At 38.6% G+C, this 21117-nt stretch overlaps 2 protein-coding genes across 2 annotated transcripts in view; one reads left to right on the top strand and one right to left on the bottom strand.

Annotated features, from left to right (window-relative positions):
* Positions 1 to 5108, bottom strand: part of ehd4 (EH-domain containing 4) — a 37404-nt gene extending 32296 nt beyond the window's left edge. The window contains exon 1 of the mRNA XM_085390725.1: positions 4660 to 5108. Within this exon, the coding sequence (XP_085246851.1) occupies positions 4660 to 4889 (230 nt within the window). The 5' untranslated portion in view covers positions 4890 to 5108. The remainder of the gene's footprint in view (positions 1 to 4659) is intronic.
* A 1873-nt stretch (positions 5109 to 6981) lies between these two features.
* g2e3 (G2/M-phase specific E3 ubiquitin protein ligase) lies at positions 6982 to 21117 on the top strand. Its single transcript, XM_085391607.1, has 17 exons — positions 6982 to 7137; positions 8655 to 8729; positions 9063 to 9160; positions 9588 to 9689; positions 10365 to 10489; positions 12488 to 12656; positions 13471 to 13577; positions 13700 to 13816; positions 14881 to 15005; positions 15189 to 15282; positions 15355 to 15525; positions 15614 to 15768; positions 15865 to 16049; positions 16146 to 16318; positions 17445 to 17484; positions 17730 to 17901; positions 18093 to 21117. Exons 2-17 carry the CDS (start codon positions 8672 to 8674, stop codon positions 18389 to 18391), a joined length of 2190 nt encoding a protein of 729 aa, XP_085247733.1. The 5' UTR covers positions 6982 to 7137; positions 8655 to 8671; the 3' UTR covers positions 18392 to 21117.

The raw sequence follows: 21117 nt of genomic DNA, 5'->3' as shown, positions 1-21117 counted from the left end.
TATTTGTGAAAGTTAAAGTTAAAGTACGGTTGGCCCAACAGAGCTCTGACTGTGTGTCAGTCGGGCTACAGTCCTGAGAAGAACGCTGGATTGTTACTGTTTTCCTTGAACGATGACAAATATATTGTTAATCTATTTTTTCAAAAACTGTAAAGCTTGGAAATCTTACTATTTTTTCAGGCCTAACAAAGATCTTCTTAATGAGTGCAAAGCCATTTCCTCTCCAGCTTATGGATTATCTGCTTTAAGCTGCACATTTGTGAGTTATAGCAGGGAGTCAAGCATGTCTTACTTGTTGCCTTCCTTTTTAAGAAACCACAGAATCCAGGGTCATATATAGTGATGACGTAACACAATAATCAAATAATTTACCTCTGTGGGAGTAAAGTTTAGGTAGCTGCTCTGCATTGCGTTTGCACATGGTAGAAAATAATAGTGATACTTCTAAACCTCATCAGCCACTTGAATCTAATGAGACTGTCATTTTCAACATCTGCATGTTAAAATCACCTACAATAATTACTTTGTAAGCACAAAATCATATGAAAAGTCTATGAAATCAGATAGAAACTAAGTGCTAAAACAAACAACGTAACAACTAAAACTGTTTTTTGACTTTTCCAAGGCTAATAGTCAGGCTTTCAAACTGTTAGGTCTTGGGTTAATTAATAAGCCAGAGTTTACTGGCTAACAGGGAGAAACCCAATGTTTGATACATTTAATTATGAACTATTGAAAATCAGCTTCACATCGGTCAGACATCAATACCACTATGTAAATTTGTCCCAAAACTGTTCACCCATTATCACTGACTGGGTGTTTAAGAAGAAAAATATTCAGTTTATGATCAGGTTTGTTACAGACAAGAAATAGATAATCACACATTTATGATTCTGAAACAGCACATTTTAACCTTTTTAGTCTTTAAAAAAAAGAGACTAAAAGGGCTAAGTTGATCGTTAAAGCTATTCTTAATTACTTAAACAGCAGTTTGACTTTTAATTTGATGCCAAGGGAAATCCCAGATCTATTGTCACAAAAGCAGGCCATTGGCCAGTTTCTGAGGTTCAGTCACACAGGGCTCTGATCTCTGTAATGGAACAGCTGTGTTTGCACAGACTTTGAAAATAAATCTTTTTCCTTTCCTTTCATCTCAACACTGACCTTGTCTACTTTTCCACTTGCTTTTCCTTATAAAAGAAAAGTGAGAAAGGAAGGAAGAGAGGGAAGATGGCTCTTTCTCGTCATCTCCTGTCTTTGTGGACAGTGCACACTTCAAAGAGTGTGCAAGACCCAAGGATGGAAAACTACCGTGCATGCCCCTATACTGAAATGTCAGAAACGACAGCCCCTTTAATGTTACATGTCACGTGGCCTTACAGTTTAGTCATAATCTTCCCTCATGTTTTCATTCAGCTGCTGATCCACAAGAATTTCCACCTCTAGCTGCAGTTTGAAAAATTGTGGAAGATCCACTCTGATTGTAGTTGTTTATGTGCATTTTTATCTTTGTGCAACTTATGAAAAATGTGAGAAATATCTTTTCTTCTCCTTTCTTGACAACCGCTCATACAGTGTTCTTCAAACTTGGCAGGTAAAATGCCGAGGACCAACGTTAGCACACCGCTGACATATTTTGGCTAAAAGTAATTGTTGCCTGCTGCTTCACTAATTTGTAAGGACAGGTGGACAAATATATTACAGCAGTGGTTGAACATTCATGGATATTAATGCATTCCCAACTCTTCACACAAAGACACCTGGAGATGTTTATAATCTTATTTTGTTAGGCTTTAGTTTCCTATGAAATAATTACTTCTGTCATTCATGCAGAGATTTTGGAGCTTCCACCCATAATCTTCCCATTTCTCCAAGCATTTCCTTATAGCTGTGTAACAGTTACACTGTTTGGTCATTTGTGTTCAGTTAGGAAATTGTGAGTTTTAGTGGGATTATACATTATAGAAAATATGCTAATAGTTATCATCAATTAACATAGATGCAGGTTTGGTCAGATTACTACTACTGTCCAAACAGAATGCACTAAGACCTGTTCGTGTCTATCGAGCCGCCCACTGGGCCACAGCTTACGCCAGGGTTTCAGTTCACCCTTGTGAGACAAGAAGAAGAAGAAAATATGTTGACTCGGCAATTTACTGGCAACATGTTCCCATGATTCAGAGCATTCCGGCGCAAGGTGGAGCTTCGGTTGTGCCCTCACCACCCCCTACCCCACAGACACACACACACACACATTACTAACTGCCAAAGTTTCTCTGCAGCTTGTGTAAGACTTGAAGGGATTGCAGGTCAAATCTGCTGGTCTGCCTTGTTGCCAAAACAACTGTTTTCACTCATCATTCACTCCTTACTTATTCAGAGTTATGAATGTGCCTTATTTGTTTACATTACATCAATGACGTTCTGAAAAAGGCTCAGACACATTCACACATGAGACCTTCAGTGACAAAATCTGCAGGTGCATGTTGGACTTTCAATTCTTCTGCAGGAAGCCCGGCTGCAAATTCATGGAAACTAATCTAACAGCTTATCCGAGAGGTGGTTAGACTGTTACAACCTTAGTGATTAACTCATTAAGATTAAATATGTCAAAACCCTAAAGAGAAGAAGTAATGCAAAATTCCTTTGGAAAATTGGCCAATCTATTTGGTAATTGCAACATTCATTTCTATTATGGGAAAATGAGACTCTGCTACTTTTGGAAACTGTTTCTGATTCTCAGCAAAGCTTGGGTCATACAGAGAGAACAGGTTCCTGAGCTTTTTTAAGGAATATTGTCCCCACACAGCTCAATACTAAACTACTCTTATTAATGGCATGGTAAGATTAAAAGCAAGCTCACACATAAGGCCCTCTATGGCTAGTTTAAGCTAGTGCTATCAGGGGTGCAGCAGGTAAGACACACAGAAGGAAGTTTGGTTTAATTCCAAAAGCCATTAAAACTTTGTATGAAGTGAAAACTCCACTGATAATGTTGACCTGCATCTTTAACTGAAAATAAATATTAATTGCGCTCACTGTAGTCTTCTTTTAGTAAAGACATTTTTTAAATGTTTTTTAAACCTGTAACTATAGACCTGCTAGTTGGATTGGATTTTATGTGACCAGAATTTACTCTGAGACTGCATTCACTTGTTTGACATGTTACAATTTGCTATGATACATGTTCATGCCTTTTTCATGAACATGGAAGGGCTTTAAATTGACATAATTTCACATGAAGTCCTTCCAGTGTAATAAAAATCACTCCATCAGCACGTGGTCTCCAAGCTGCCTTTTTATTCACACCTAATCATCTGGAAGTTTAACCAGAAAACTGAAAATGTATTATTAAGGTTTATGCAACAGGACAATTCTACTGTCAGTTTGCCCATAAAGAAAAGAACTACAGACTTTTAATCTGGCCCTTACATATTATTTCTTTTGCAGCTAAATTATTTATTGAGCAATTGTCCAATATTGAAGGAGGAACCTAAACTGACAGGGATCCTGAACTGTTCCAGTTAACTTTTACCTTATTCCATGATTGCAGGTTATAGAATTCACACACAGTGTCAAAACATAAACATGATGGCAGTGTAATTACCTGTATTTACCTACTCAGCTGCATGAACCTTTAAATCAAATTTCAGATCGTTTCAGGGTTTAAAAAAAAAATCAAAATCTAATTTTGAAATTGAATTCTAAGGGTGACTTAGTTTCTCCCCTTCCCTAAAATCTTTTAGAGGCACACTTTTTTTTCTCTTGCTGTTTGTTTCATTTTACCAGTGAGAGGTAAGGGATAATCCAAAAATGCCATCATCTCCTAGCAGCAGTGCAGTGCAGGTCATGGCACCACTGACAGAAATATTGACTTTTCACTTTGAACACAGTGACATAGCACATGAAAAGGTGACTTGTCATGTTTCCTGCAGGTTTTGCCCATGACACATGCTTATATGTGGTTTTTGGTTTGTTTGGTGATTATTTTTGTACCCTGATGACCTTTAAAAGCAGACTGTATTTTTGGTTCTGTTCCTGATATGATGTCACCCCACTTACATAGCAATTATGTTTACTTTGGCCTATCGCACTTAACTGAGGTGGTCATGTCATTTTTTTTTCTCTGTTTCTGAAATAGTGGAACAGAATAATTTAAACTTCGATTCATTATCTAATAGATTGAAAGGGTTGGCTGTGTTTTCCTTGTGTGTTTGTCCACTCTGACTCTGATGAAGGCACGGTAGTGTTGAAATCTCACTCTGTTTGCATAAGTCACGGCTGTGAATTTAACTTGTGTGCTTCCTGTCATTCATAATGCCACAGCTCACTCCCAATGCCCATGAGCCTTAAGATGTGTTGTTTTCAATAGCATGCCACATATTTTTCACAGTATAGAAAGAAAGGATAGTAAAAGTCACTTCGGCACAAATTTGGGATCCCCACGGAGTTTGTCTTTCAATTATATTTCGAGTTGAGATGAAATCAAACGCGTCTTCAACTGTGATATTTTAACGAGATATGACACGAGGTCCCAACAAATAACATTCAAGTGATGCAACAAAAATAGAGGTGGGCTTTTCCCCCTACATCTAGTACAATTTCCGGCCCTTCCAGCCTCTTCACAGACAAGAACACTAGTCAGTTGTAGGTCAGTACCTGATGAAGGTGGTTTTCCCAGTGGAGTACTGGCCGACCAGCAGTACCATGGGTTTACTCTGGAAGTCAGCAGGCTCTAAGGCCGGGGAGTGGAAGTCATGGAAGAGATAGGTCTCTTCCAGCGGCAGCAGCTTCTTGGTGTAAAGAGTCTGCAGTCCCTCCGTAACGGTCTGGTACATCTCTCCTTCTTTGTTGCTGCCACCCTGCTCCTGTTTGACCCAGCTGAACATGCTTCCCGCTGTGTTCTGTATCCAACTTCCTTGTTTCGATGTTTCCAAATATTGCGGCTGTTTTTGCCTCCTTCTCTGTGAGCTCCGTCCTTAGCCTGAGCGGAGGGAAGTGTGTGTCTGGCTCCAGGGAGTCTCGGCTACTCTCAGTACTGTGCCTCCTCTGTGTGCTGCTCTGGGCGTGTGTTTGTGATGTGGAGGGTGCTGATGTGCTTACCTGGGGGCACCGCCCTTCGCCCCGTGACGACACAGACTCTCTCTCTCTCACACACACACACACACACACACACACCCACACACACACACACACACACACACACACAACGCACATACGGGGACGTTTCAAGAATGTTCTGACAGGGTACCACGGGAGGCTCAGCAACAGCACGGGAGTGCTTTCGCCACATCTAGCGGCAAAACTGAATATTTGCTCACAAACAAATCCGGTGCAGACATTAAACACATGGATAGTTTTTTAGGCCCTCATACAGATGTATGACATGAAAGTAAGTAAAAACTAACTGTAGCCTAATTAAGCCACGGATGGAATAGTACGGAAGGTTTAACTTGAACTAAAAGTGCTCATTATGCAGACTTATATAAATGAGAGTAGCGATTAGATCATAATACTGATTCATTAATGTTTCTATTCCTTTAGTAAAGCAACAGGAGATGGTTCTAATGAATTTAAGCTTAATCTGTAATAATGCAGTAACATATATTAGTAGAAGTATAATGATAAGTAGCAAAAGCCAACATACGGTTACTTCAATCAAACTATTGTGAAGTAAAAAAACTCAAAGGACAGTAATCAAGTAAATATACTAAGTTACTTTCCACCACTAAACTGTCCTTTAGTGGTGGAAAGTAACTTAGGACAGCGAAGAAAGTGAGACAAGTGCAACAATATATGTTAAATAGTGCCATGAAAAAATATTTGCCTACTTCTTGATTTGTTAGTTTTTTAAAAATATTTGTCGCATTTAAATGTTTCAGATCATAAATTACTTCTACTATTACTACTATTAATAATAATGGTAATAAACAAAGATAAACTGTGTAAATACAGTTTTTGAATGATAATGTGAAAATAGAGCTGTTGTTATAGGGAGATGTTGTCCCACTATTATTGAAAAACCACCGCAGCATATGTGTTCTATAAGGATTAAATTGCTGGAAGTTAAAATAGCCAAGGGCCAAAACAGAAATTGTCATTTTAGAGATATTTATTTTTTGGATGCTCCTGGTATTGTATAGTTTAAAAGGGTGTACACCTTTCCTTTCAGTGGATCATGCAGTAGCAAAGTTAGACCAAGCACAGTAGCAAATCTAAAAAGAAAAAAATATCACGGTGTTGCAGCCAGTGAAAGTCCAGACATCAACCAGACTGAAATACTGTAGTGAGTTATTAAGAGAGCTATTCATAAAGGAATATCTGTAAACATCAATGAATTGAAGCAACATTTTTTTAAAGAAAAGTTGACTAAAATTCCCCCACAAGTGATGTGGGAGAAAATTGGACAAAAAATCTTCAACCTTCAAGTGACTTATTACTGGCAGAGGTGGTTCCTTAAGTTACTGAATCTTATTAACTTACTTGCTTTTTCACAAACTGTTTCTGCATATTTGCTTAGTGTTTATTAATAAATAATAACACTGTGTATTATGTCATGTTTTGTAGTTCATCTGAGGCTGCATTTACCTAATTTTAAGGCCTGCTAAGAACCATATTATTATTATTATTGTTGTTGTTGTTGTTGTTATTGTTATTCAAAAGTCCAAATAATGAGATCCTGTTTCAAAGTCATAACCTTTAACTCATGTTAATTTTGAAATACCAAGTGTGTATCATGATTACCAAAGTTTCATTTTAATAAAATTCTGAAAACTTTACCTACCTTAAAAATGTAGTTTGTGTATATATTATGGAGACACTGTTTTTAATCAGGATTTATTTCCTCCACATATCTTAGTTTTTCACCATCTGTTGAGATATTTAATATTATTGAGAGCATTATCAACACCAACCATCAGGGGGCGCGCATGTAGGCAAATGAGAACCTAGTGCGAAAAATCCTCTAAAGCAAACGAAGAAGAGGCGGAAGCGGAAATAAGGTTCTTTTGTTTTGAAAGAGGGAAATTTAAAAACTCGACGATGTTAGTCGGAAATAAACAAAAGCATTGGGAGTAAGCCTTCAAAAAACGACAGGAAAATGGACGCAAACTAACACTCTTCGCCCCTGAATGTAAAGTAGGTCACCGGAGAAACATTTTGTAGTGTTTAGGTTGCGTTTGAAACCGAGCCTTTCTTTGATGTCAGCGTCTCAGCTGAACGTGTTCAAACTCCTATTTTCCTTCTTGCACTTAATGTATTTTTCCGACTAAATGTTTACAGATAGGAGTATAATGGAGTAGCTATAACGCAATGTTAGGCATCATGTTAGGAACATTTGGTCGACTGTAGGTCTAACAGAGAGAGCTGTCGATCTTAGCACAACGGAAGCTTTTAGAGCTGCCACAGAAAATAATTTGAATGCTTTTATAGTTAAATACTAATATTAGTTGTAGTTAAGGAAATATCAAAAGAAGAATCTTTCCAGGCATAAAGATTACTTTTTTATTGTTGTTGTTTTTTATTTTTATTTAGCTGATATTATTATGTGTTTTTGTTTTTTTTTCGGTGTGTGTGTGTAACAAAACAAAACGAGACATCACTGTAAGACTTTCAGGCTCGATTAACCTTATGAGAGGCCGTCAGTGACTTCCGGTATACAACTTTGTTTCTAATAAAGTGAGACCTCTTTGTAAAATGTAAATAAAATCAAAAGAAAATATTATTTTTGCTAAAAAATATACGCTTGTTCAATTCAATTAGTATTTTAACCATATGTATTTAAAAAAAAAAAAGAAGCTTCAAACAGGCTGAATAAAAAATGGAAAATGCAGATTAATCTGAAAGGCTGCCTAAATAATTTAAGAGCATTGTTTCTGCCTAAATAATTGCCTGGAGTTGACACCAGGATGGTTGCTGAAGTGAAATGGATAAAACAGTCCTTTTGCCTGACTAATAAAAACGTGACATATTTTTTGGAAATGTAGGAGCAACTGTAGGCATGTCCTCCCAGGTAACAAAGAAAGAGCACGAAAGCACCTGAAAGGAGGCTTGTTTGTTTTTTAAGCTATTACATCCGTAAAGGCACCATGAATGCTAAAGGATACATTACGTTAAAATAAATAGTGTTGTCTCTTCAATCCTCAGACATTCTAAATGTATTTTATTGTTAAAGTTTACGCTGAGGGGGAGTTTTCTTTTAACTTTCTACTCTTATTTGTTTAATTAAAAAATATATTTTGTGATGAGTCAAATTGTTCTTGTTATATAATGTAATTTTTGTAATATCATAATGACTTTGCTTGAAATATCTGCATATGTGCAAGTGGTGCAGGCCTTACTCTTAGAGCTTAAACAAATTTGAGCTCTAAATTTTATGTTGAACTTTAGCTTCACTTTCAGTTTAATGACCGTACAGTGACAGGTATTTGGGGCTAGAATATGTCTCTAGATTCATTCCAAATCATTTTTATGAAAAAACTAGTAAAAATGGGAAAGCTTAGGAGTTTATCGTCAACCTGGAATTCTTTTCAGGGAAGTCAAATATGGTCAGGTTGGAAGCATTTGTTCAATAACCCACTGCGTTGTGTAGTGAGCATGTTGTGATGACAGTGTTTGTAAAAGCTCAGTAAATGTGGTCTTTCATTTTCCTGCAGGGTTGATTCACACAAACATGAAGAAAAAGGCAAGGAGGTTGCAGGAGACACACACAAACAGTGTCCAGGAGGAGTGTGAGTGACTTTCACACACAGTTGGAAGTCAATATCTCCTGCTGCTGTTTTTTTTGTTGACAAATGTGTATTTAAACCACCTTTTGACTGCTAATTCCAGCCATTGTGTGTTGTGTGTTAGGCTTGACTTTTCAGCTCTGTTGTGTTGTCGCTGTGGTTTTAGATATAGTGCTCTTACTGTTAAAAAAAGAAAATCAGCAACTAAAGCTATATCTTCACATTTCTCCTTACATACGTTAAAACCTTAATGAGTGTTTATGATGATGTCTTTTGGGGCCTTGAGAAAGCTTTTTTAGTTGAATGAAGGTTTGCATATTTTGTGTGTATCTGCAGGCTGTGCTTTGTGTAGGTGCAGTGATGATGACCCAGCCATGTTTGGGGAGAAAGTCACACTCAAAGAACATAAACTCTCTGTCCACTACTTCTGCTTGGTAAGACAACGCCTGCAAGTATTTCTGTTTTCACAGGAATATGTATTTTTCAGCCTTCAAGCATATTTTATTGAGACTTGCTTTACAAGTGCCTGACCAACAGTTATAGCATTAAAAATATTCTTTCTGAAAGACTTGTACAAACCAAGTCACAATCAATCGAATATAAAAATAAATAAATAAAACAAGCAAACAAAGAAGGAAATGATTTATTCTATGACCTCATTATGATTTAAGTGAATTTATTTGGTGGTAAATATTAGAGGAGGGAGCACAGTCACCACAGAACAAGAGGGCTCATGGTTTGTATTTTTCTGTCCCACAAATAAAGTGACAATGATGTATTTTCTTAGATTAAAAATGCTTTAAAAGGGTCTGTTTGTTAAGAGTGTGTCTTAATAATATTGTAAGCATGTGTTTGTCTCAGCTAACATCTTGTGGAGTTTATCAGCGAGGAGAGGAAGACGAAGGCATCTTCGGTTTCCTGGTGGAGGACATCAAACAGGAGGCCCGCCGGTCAGCTCGACTGGTGAGCAGTTCAATATTATTACCTTGCATATATTAAGAGCTCTACAGTATCTCACAAAAGTGAGTACACCCCTCACACTGCATACAATGGGTCTGCATGGCACAAGAAAGCCCACAAACAGTTTGCTAAAGACAAGCAGACTAAAGACATGGACTACTGGAATTACGTCCTGTGGTGTGATGAGACCAAGATGAACTTATTTGGTTCAGATGATATTAAGCATGTGTGGTGGCAACCAGGTGAGGAGCACAAAGACAGATGTGTCTTGCCTACAGTCAAGCATGGTGGTGGGAATGTCACGGTTTGGGGCTGCCGGCACAGGGGAAAAAATGGTGGCCACAAAAAATATTGACACGTTGGACACAATTTGGACATTTTCATTTAAGGGCGTACTCGTCTTTGTTGCCAGCAGTTTAGACATCAAATTTATACTGTTATATTATATCAAAGTGTCATATCTTCAGTGTTGTCCCTTGAAAAATTATAATAAAATATTTCTTAAAAAGTGAGGGGTGTGCTCACTTTTGTGAGATACTGTAGAGCAAATACAACAAATAAGATCCCAACACCCTTCTACATTTGGTCAACAGCAAATCCTCTAGGTGTGATTTGTGATTGAAGTGTGCGGGCCTGTTTGTATTTACTGTTTCCTTGTGTGCTGTATATGTGTCTCAGACATGTTTTGGCTGTAAGAAGAAGGGAGCATGTGTCGGCTGTAATGTCAGGAGCTGTAGGAAGATGGTTCACTTCCCCTGTGGGAGGAAGCAAATGTTTGTCTCCCAGTTCACTGGACTCTTCCCGTGAGTGCTGACAACACATTAAATTCTTTAATTGTATTTGTAGGTTGGTTAAAGGCATAAAGCACTGTTTGCTAACATGAAATACTCCTGCTGTGGCCAAACGGTAGTCATAAAAGATATACACAAGCTGATTTTTCAGTGTTTGCCACACATAGGCTTTACATGCATGGGTGTTAGTTTCTTTCTATGTCGCCCTAGTATGACAAACGTACTAGGGCAACATACTAAGATTTGTCATGGATGCAACCCACATTCTCATCTCTACTGCTTAATCCACAAATGCATTTTGCTTACAAATGTGGCAACATTTAAGAGAAAATAAACAGACTTTCCAGTGGTATAAAATTTATTGCCAACAAACATTGTTACAGCAAAGAAACAACTGACCAAAAGCAAGTTACTTTGTGTGCTAAGGTACATATAGGGTTCTGGGCAGTAACTTAGCTTTTTGTAGGACTGCTCTCTTCTGGACAGAATCATCTGATGTTGTGCTGGGAATCTGCAGGAGCCACTCTTCCAGTTTTGGGGTTATAGCTGCTAATGGTGGTGGTCAGAGGGCCCGGTGGCGCCAGTGTCCGGCAGCCTCGCCTCTGTCAGTGCGCCCCAGGGTGGCTGTGGCTACAATGTAGCTTGCCATCACCAGTGTGTGAATGTGTGTGTGAATGGGTGGATGACTGGAAATGTAAAGCGCTTTGGGGTCCATAGGGACTAGTAAAGCGCTATATAAATACAGGTCATTTAGGCCATTTAATGCTCCTGATTACTGATCTCAGCTCATCTTCGGGGGTCATCTTCTTAGATTGTGGGTCTGACACTCACTAATCTCTGCCCTTCCTCTTTCCATTGCTCACAGAGCCTCAATGATGGAGCACCTGTCTTACCTTCTGAAGGTATTTGACTTGTTGACATTCAGGCATCTTTATCATTTTTCCTTTACCCTGTGGGACACCTAGGTACTTTGGTTGTCCAGTATATCTTTTAGTCTGACTTCTGGTGGCTCCATCCCTTTAGTTCGAATCACCTCGCCTCTATGAAACCATTTGACCACACTGGGAATGTCTTCTGGTGTTATTTCCAGTGCCTACTCATCTTGTCATGATGTGGAGAGGCTGGATGAATGAGTATTTGCTGTTAGCAGCCCATTTATTTTTGTTGCAAGGTGGTCATGGAGTGCATTTAGCTTCTTCAGCCAGTAGGCATGGCTCGTGTCAGGTCTTCATGGTGTACAGCTCTTCATTCCAGAGACTCATTGTTGGATGTCTGTCTTTGACTGGCTGTTGACTGGCTCTTGTTCTAGAAAGCTATGGTCTGCTCTGAGTTCCACCAGGCACTTGGCTCTTTCTCCAAAATGTTCTTCCAGTATTGCTTAGTTTCAGCTCTCGGTGGGTCTCCTCCTGTGCTATTATTTCTTTGAAGCTGATAGTACATCGTGGATCTTTCTTTGGAGAACACACCATTTATTTTCTTGGCCTATTACTTTGTTGCCTCATCAGTTCTATGGTTAGACCTACTCCAGCTACACCATCTCAGTCTGCATTTAGAAGTGGTAATCCTTACTCTGTTGCTGCAGCAGATCCACAGATGTGATTTAAGAGTGGAGTCTGTCAGAGAGGCAGGTGAAACTGTTATTCATTTATCACCAAGTACTTTGGGAGTGATGTATCTGTAAAGAAAAAATTAAGAAGTAGATGTACCTCTTCTTTGTGAACCCATAAAAAACTGTTTCTGCCACAAAAAGAATCTAATTCTACTGAAAACTGAATTACAAAAATGTCCAAACTATCATAGAATTTAAAACTTAAATTCTTAAAACTTAAATAAACTGCTGTAAAATGCTGTCAAAGTTCAGCTTCAATAGTGTTGGTTCCTTTTAAAAAGTATATGCACCAAATTGCAGAGAAATTGCAAAACTCTTCCAAGCTGCAGCTGCATAAAACTGCTAAACTATAATACTGTAAATATAAAAGATAGTAACTGCCCCTCTGTCTGTGTGTCCAGATCTTACTGTCCAGATCATAGTCCCTCCCAGTCTCTGTGTACTGGGTTAGACATCAGTCTGCCTCGATCCTGCTCCATCTGTCTGGACTCTATTGATCCCGTTTTGTCTTACTCCATCCTCAAGTGTCCATCCTGCCATACCAGCTGGTTCCACAGAGACTGTGTGCAGGTACCATGAGTGTGCAGAGAGCCCTGATTTTATATGTTGGGTTGGCTATTTAGTACTATTTAGAAAGGTTTACAGGAAATGCAGCTCGACTTTGCTTTCATGGGAGCTGAATGTTTTGAAATATTCCCTGAATATGTGGTCCTGCATTTTTTTTAATGGTTTATATGGCTGTCCTGCATACTGGACTCTGCTGAATTGATTATCTGCAGTTCTACCACCAAACTGTGTCCATTCAGTTTGAGAAGATTAAATTCATTTTTTACACTCCATATTACAGTGGTCCCTTGTTTATTGTGGGAGTTACATTCCAAAAATGTGAAATCCACGAAGTAGCAAACTTAATTTTTTACAATTATTATAGATGTTTTAAGGCTGTAAAATCCCTCACTACACGCTTTATACATTTTTCTCAGACAGGCATGAACATTTTCATACTTGTATCTTTTGTTTAAACACTCTCAAAGTTCAAACCTTCGTAGAAAAATAAGTCCAGTATTATAGAATGAAACCAAAGGCACCCGCGGCTGCCTTGGACAGTGTAAAATGTTTCGTCGACGTGTAAATTTGACAAGCTGAATGCATTCTGTACTGTACAGGAGACACTGCACAAGATTGATTGACAATGTTCTACAGCCAATCAGGATGCAGAACACAATGCGCTGTATGGAAAATTGCTCAAAAAAAATCTGCGAAACAGCAAGGCCCCGAAAGGTGAACCGCGTTATAGCAAGGGACCACTGTATATAAAAAGTACAATGCATGTGTAACTTTTTGTATTTCTGTGTATTTTTATTGGCGTGTGTCTGTGTGTTAGCGTCAGGCCCACAGTGCAGGCCTGTTCTTCTTTAGATGTACCCTGTGTAACAACAAGGAAAACTTCCAGGAGGAAATGCTCAGAATGGGAATATACATCCCAGAGAGGTAACCTTAAATTATATCTGCAGCGTTTCAGCACTTGTTTGTCCAGGAAAAACTGTTATTTGCTTTGGTTTGTTTTTGTTTTTTGCCCCCCCACCTGAACCCTTTGTCTGGGCTTCCTGCAGAGATGCCTCGTGGGAGTTGGAGGCAAATGCATATGCAGAACTGTTGGAGGTTTACAAACGCTGTGACGCTCTCACCTGCCTCTGCAACAATGGTTGTACACACTCTGCCAAGAGCGGGTATGGCATTTATATTTTTCTTTCATTAGTTTACAGATTTGTATCTTTCGTATCTAAGGATGCTTGTAAAAACAACATTTTCTGTATATTAGTAATGTATGCACATTACTAATATGTATTCCAAATATATATGCATATATATGTGTGAGTGTGTGTGTGTGTGTGTGTGTGTGTGTGTGTGTGTGTGTGTGTGTGTGTGTGTGTGTGTGTGTGTGCGCGTGTTTATACATATATGTCAAATATACAGCGGTCAGCAGTTTGAATAATGTGCAAAAGGAATAGCAATATGAATGGACTGTATGTAATGGACTGTATAGTGTTGAAGTTCCGGTAGATGAGGGTGAGGTGTCTATGAATGTCACTGTTCAGCAAGCGTTATTACATTAATAAAGTTTGGCCTATTTGAATTAAAGAAATACAGACTCTTAAGTTAGCAGAGTTTCTTAAGGTTAATATCAGTACATAAGTGGAGAAACTATTGAAATCCATCAGATTTCAATAGTTTTTCCATTCAATTAATGTTCAGACTTATTGGAGACAGTTTCAGATTTGCTCCTTTAAGTGGTGTCTAACAGTCTGAGATTAAGAAACAAGAAAAGAATAAAAACTAAGTACAAAAAAGTATTTGTTTTAAGGTCATACGTTATTTCTTATAGAACATTAAAAATGTTGTAAAATTGTTTAGAGCCAACAGGAAAAATAGTCAAGAAGTGAAGTTGCGTCTAAGGATCTATATTTATAACTGCTGTTTATCAAATAAAGACATTAGTTACTGTTAAAAAAAAAACTTAAAATCCTTTAAACAACAGAACCACATTAGCACAGGGGCAGCTGTTTGTGTGCTAATGCTGTGCTTTACATTATGTAAGGCATCAAGACTGGCAAAGTGTAGCAATAAAATGAGTGGAATAAAAAAATTCAGTGCTGTTGTCTCAGCGGAGCAGATCTTAGTTTCCTCAGCTGTGTGAAGCATAATCATTAGTGATATTTCTCTGGCTTTCGTCATCTAGAGATTAGGAAATATTATGGGAATCACTTTATAATTCTGTTTTTGTGTTTCTCAGATGGTTTGAGGTGATCCGCTGCCGACTGTGTGGCTCTAGAGGGACTCACAGGAAATGTTCGGGACTAAAGTTGGACACTAAAGACTGGGCCTGCACTGACTGCACACAAGCGACAGATGGGAAAGGTATGGGTGGTTAATGATGGCTGGTTCCATGTTTGTAAAACACTGGCTAATCCTACCTTTTCCATTTTTTTTCATATTTGACAACGTCTGAGACAACATGTCACTCAGCTCTGCCTCCTCTTTGCTTTATAAATTGATGGAGAGATGACTAAACACTCTGAACCGTGTTACCTTGTTCTCCAGCCTCCCTTGTTAGGTCTCCTCAGGGAGGTCCGAGGAGAAGTCTGCTGTCCAAACGCCACAGGCCTTCAGTTCACTCCTCCATCAGCTGTAAAAGGTACAAGTTAACCTGCCAGTACCTCATCGAGGATGCAGGATTTGTTCTTAATTGTCACTCTCTGTCTCTTAGACCATCTTTACCCGAAAGATCTGGATCGCCTGAAGAGCTCCTGCAGTCTTTGGTCCCTCAGCTTCATCCCCCAAGTGTCCAGGTGGAGGTGATCGGGGACCAGGCTCTGTCAGCTGGTCTCGACTTAGTCAGGAGGGCTGATTTTGACCCCACACAAACCCTGTCTGTCAGGTCAGTGGCGAAAAGCTTTCCTGAGTTGTGCTTGTTGTTTAGACTTTTTGCTATTTGTCTTCTTTACTGTGGGATGTTATTTGTCCAGGTTCAAAGACATAGATCAGACTCCCCTTCCCAACAACCTCTGGGACAGTGACACAGCCAAGGAGTACTTCCTGAAGCTGCTGATGCAGCAGATACAGGAGTGTGTAGTGTTCGAGGGCCCAGATGGATCCAAAAACTTGGCGCTGGACTCAGAGGGTACTTCCAAAGCTTATTTTTGTGTTATAAAGCCATTATGCAGTTGTATGTAAATGAAAAATTTGAACAAAGACACTGACTGTGTATGTTATTCAGCTCTGCGTGAGGACCTTTATTTTGATGTCGGCTGCCTGCTGGCCCTCTCTCTGGTCCATGGTGGTCCACCTGTTGGCTTCTTCTCGCGTGCTCTCTATCAGTGTCTATTCAACTACCCAGCCAACCGTCCCCTCAATGTCACACATATGACCCCTGACACACACTTCACCCACCAGGTCACCAGGGTAAGAACAAGACAAACTTTCATGGAAGGCACAGTGGCTAAAAACGTATAAAATAAAATTATAGGTAGTTTTAAAATAGAGATCGAATCATTTCAGATCACAGAGGCAGAGTCTTTAGAAGAGCTAAAAGAAGTCATGGCAGTCAGCTGGGAGTACCTGGAACTAGCTGGCTGTAATCGACCAATCAGCAGCCTGAAGGAGAGAGAGGCTCTGGTGGAGGATTTGGTGAGCTTCACCATAATCACCAGGATGCAGCTGCCACTGCAGAGGTAAGATAAATAAACATGGAAGTACAGTAGATGGCTGTTTTCCTGCATGCACTGCAGTCCTGATCTTTTCTGAATGTCACCTAATAGAGGTGCCCATAAATGTGTATGAAATCAGTCTTAAATAGTTATAGCAGCACCCTAGTGCATGGCCCGTGTGATGTTTAATCGCTCCCGTGTAAGAAAAGTGAAGGTAATTCTCCAGCAAAGTCAGCGTAAGCATGCCAGGACCCCGTGTGCTTTATCCTAGAGGAGAAAGGGCTGCTGTGGCTTGAACTGGTGCTTATGTTATTTAGACCGTTGTTCTGAATATAAGACGCAGAGTATAAAATGACCCCGGTTTTCTTTATGGACAGCTAAAACTCCATCACTGAATATAAATAAAGAAAACAAAGAAAACAACAAAAGCTTGTCAAAATATAATTCTCCTTTTCTAATTTACAAAAATATTACCACTATGGTTATCAGAGGTGTACTGCTTTAAGTCATTAAATGTAATTAAACCTATTCTTTGAATGTGACCTCAATCAGACCTACTCTCATTAAGGAGAATCCTAATCCATCCATCTCTACAGTAACACACAAATATTATTTTCCATTTATATATTAAACTTTGTTACATACAACTCTGGGCAGATGGTGGTGCAATAGTTCGCACTTTTACTCACAGGCAAGAAGGTCCTGAGTGTTATTGATCTTAGTCATTTGTTATTTTATGAATAAATACTAAATGAGTTGGGGAAGCAATGCTTAAGTGGAAACTGATGTTGCCGTACACACAAAGATTACTAGTCTCATCCTCACAGTGGAAAATCCAGTTATTAATTTAACACAGTTATGAGATCAGTACTTGGTATCAGCAGATGCATAAAACCAAGACATCGTAGCATATTAGAACGGGAAAAGCCTGGATTGGTGCATCCTAGTTACTAATTGTAGTCCTAATAGTAAAAGAAACCAAATTAAACAACACTTCCTTATAACAGCACCTGCTGATCTTCTTTAGGTGTCTTATTTTGTATTTTTTAAGATATGCTTTTTCCATTGTAATGATTGTGGTGATAACTCTCCTGTTTTCCTTGGTCTTTCTTGTATTTTCAGTGTTTACTTTGCTTATTTTCATCCTCAGGTTTCGGGAAGGTCTACAGACTTTGGGTGTCTTTGATCAGGTGACTGAAGTTTGAAAAGAAATTTACCCTTTTCTAAATCAGTTCAAAAATGTCTCAGAGCTGTTTGTAACCCTGTTAACACAAATGGGAATATTTGATGGGAAAACAAAGACTAAGTGACTTAAACTGGACTGATTAATATAAAAAGCAGCAATTAATGTTATTAAACATCAAGATAAAGTATTCAGAAGTTGAAATGAAGAAAAGTGAAGCTAAAAACTCTAATTACATTGTACTATGATCAGGTTCAGCTCTTCCCATCTGTCTTCTGTGGAGTTTTCTGCGAAGCTGGTGATCATCTCACAGCTCAGAAGATTGGTCAGCTCTTCACCATCAACTTCTCTGAGCAGGAGGAAAAATTGAAACGAGAGACGCCCGTTGTCACCTTCTGGAGGCACTTCCTGCTTGAGTGTGAAGGTGAAATGTTAATCCTATTTTTTATTATTATAAATAAAAAATATTGCATTAGGATGGATAAAAGTGGTAGTGGGTCCTTTTCTAACTCTCTGTTTTATGTGTTGATACGTTTTCCCAAAGTGTCCCACAGAAATGATGATGATAATATTTATGCTCTAAAATGTTTATACTCCCTTTCTGTTTTTCCTCAGTTGGAAGGAGCTCCATCTCCCTTCAGGACCTCCTTCGCTTTGCCACAGGAAGTGCCAAGCAACAAGCTGTCAGTGCCGTCTCTTCTCCCTCCATCTCCTTCCTCCATCCTCTCACACCCTCCCCATTAGGATTCAAAGAAGGGAGAGGTGTGGACTGGAGGGATGAGGGACTCTTCCCTCAGAGTGAGCCTGAGTCCAAACACCTCCTCCTACCCATCACTTCCTCCTACCAGGCTTTTAAAAGCTCCATGGAGCAGGCCATCAGCCACCATGTGCACCTTCTCCCCTCAGATGGTTAAAGAAGTAGGTGGGGTTGGCTCTGGTCTGGTTTGGGATCTGTGTTTGAAGATAAACTCTGATTGTTTTTTTGTTTTTTTCCAAGGGGTTTCTTTGTGATTGACAGAGAGAAATTTGGGCAATGTACGCATTTAAAACATAATGAACAAGGTTTTTTGATGTTTTGTTAAAGAAATCACTATTTGCTTCAGCAAGAAAAACTTTCAGTATCGTAGCTGGTTGAGTGGTATTGTTTACAGATACCATGACACGGTATTAATGTGTAGACCTTAGTGTTTTCTATATCATTTATACTGAGTTAGCTGGTGTTGTATACCTAGAGGACCGACAGTGTTACGTAATACTCTTCTTTTTTCTGACATATGTATAATATTCTTTAGTAGAATGCTAGCGCAGCATGCCTTCACAAGCTCGGAAGAGTGCAAACTCACAAGCACTAGGCGATTCCTGTCAATAGGCTTCTTGGAGTTGGCTGATAAGAAGAAAGAATGTTCTGTATGTTCTTTTGAAGATGTAAATCTAGATGCAAATATCCATCCTTTTATCTATTTACTTAACTGCTTAAACAAGCACGGAATATGAATTGAACCACAAACCCTTTCCTTCTTGTGGCGCTCTGCTCCAAGCTCAAAGGTTCCTGCTGAGGATCCAAGCTGTTAAACGCCTCACAAATAGTTTGATCTTGACGGCAGCATCCGTGGATCAGTCCTGACTTGAAGCTGTCAGCGACGGGTGTTTGGGTACATTGAAATTTTGTCCTTTCGAAAAAGCTAGACTTCAATATTAAAACACTTCTTGAAGGCTGTAGTTACCTGAAGTGAAGCTACTATCGTATCTCTGTTATTACAACCTTGCAAACACATTCTGAGTCATGAGAGTGGTGCATTATTGTTGTTGTTTGTTTGTTTGTTTTTATCTATGTTTCTTTTACAATAACACATTTGACCAAATAGGCTTCAGTTCATTTTTAATGCTTGTCTCTCCATAGAGCTTGTCTCTCTTTTGATTGTATCCCAGTATATCTTAAATACATTTATGCTTATGGTGATTGAGGATTTTGTACATATTGTTTGTAGTTGCCTAATGATTAATCCTGCCTCATGTGTTGTTTTTCTGGGTTTGGAAGTGTGGGGAGATTTTTTTGGGGGGGGAGGGGGGCATTTTAGAGACAGAAAACATTGATGGCCAAAACGTAGCCCCTCATCCTGGAATTGTCCTTGGAATCCATTTAGCATTAAAAGGTCTTCAACCGTCGTCACTTTCTGTTATGTAATCTCAACATCTTTTGTGATACAGTGCTGATTTTGTAACCTTGACTTTTAGTTCAGTCATACTTTACTGTACATATTTTTCAAAAACCTCTTTTAACAAGCTGTCCTTGCTTTCCTTGTACTTTGTTCATATTTGCAGATATAAAGATAAAAAAAAAAAACTCTGTAATCATTATATTTTATCCAAATGTAAACAAACAAGGGGTCTATGTGTTGACATTAAATGATGTTTCGGAAGTGAAATTAACTTTACTGATTTAATATTCTCAGTGATAAACAGATTTTTTTTTCTGTGTTGTGTCAGCTATTAAGCTAGCAATGTAAACAGAGTTGGCAGCAGATTAGGATCAAGCATAACACTTAACATTTCATTTCTGTATGAGAATCTGAATACATTTGTCAGTGGCATATTTTGCACTGCTGTAACTTTACAACAGGACTTGTAGAAGAAAGTAGAAATGTACAAACTTTTACGCTCATTAAATTGAAACTACATTGTCATTTCAATTTCATTCATAATTTTGGCCTATAGCTTCAAAAAAAGCTAATTTTCATTTAAATAAGATGCCCAGAAAGCTGCAGAAGAAGAAATGTTAGCTGGAGCTTTGCCAAATAAGGAGAACTGTGGCTTTCCTGCAACTTTTTACCTTAGTGTCCTGTTTATCACACATAATAAAAAGCATTTACTGTCTGGTTGTGGTGCTCTTTGTGATAGGGCAGCATTTATTTATTTATTTTTTTTACTTCAACTTCTTAACACATTGGGTTTTTCTCAAAACGAACCCAACAACAGCAGTGCATTTTGTGATGAAATAAATTGTGCCGTCCTTATAGCAAATTTGGTTTTCCACTTGCGGTGGAGGGTGAAGCAGCGCACAGTTAGATTAAGACTTGCTCGTTTATCAAGGCAGTTCATAAATATGTAAGCTATAGTTTAGATGTGTAAAATGTGTTAATTTCATTTGGTTTAAGTGTTTGTGTATAGGCAAATGTTTGTCATGCTGAGGGCAAACTGCAGTTTCTGTTTGTAGAGTTCAAAAAACTGTTGTTGATTCATTCTGATGATATCGTATTTTTGTGTCTGTAAATTCAAACTGGGTCCTTATGCTGCTAATGTCATTTGAAGTTTAAACTGGTGTTAGGCAGCCATTCTTCCATAGCATGAACAACAGTAATATTCTAAGGCAGTTTTGGACTAGTAATATTAGTTTTTGAATTATTGTTAGTTTTAGAAATTTCAGGTATTTTTTAACTGCTTTCATATGCAATCATTCAGGGTGTTTATTTTGATTGAAGTGCTGATTGCTGCCCACAGCATCGTGTTTTGGAATACGGTTTTAAGGGTTTAAAAGCATTACAAGGTGAAAAGAAATGGCACTTGTGTATCATTCTTACATCTACTTGTATGACCAGGGCCTTCTTAAATAAACCGGACACGAGTGAACAAAGGTGACTAA

Source organism: Rhamphochromis longiceps, linkage group LG19, assembly GCF_057381845.1.
Source record: "Rhamphochromis longiceps isolate RC_006_pf linkage group LG19, R_longiceps_female_GT1.1, whole genome shotgun sequence".
NCBI lineage: Eukaryota > Metazoa > Chordata > Actinopteri > Cichliformes > Cichlidae > Rhamphochromis > Rhamphochromis longiceps.
This window is presented reverse-complemented; position numbering and strand designations above follow the sequence as displayed.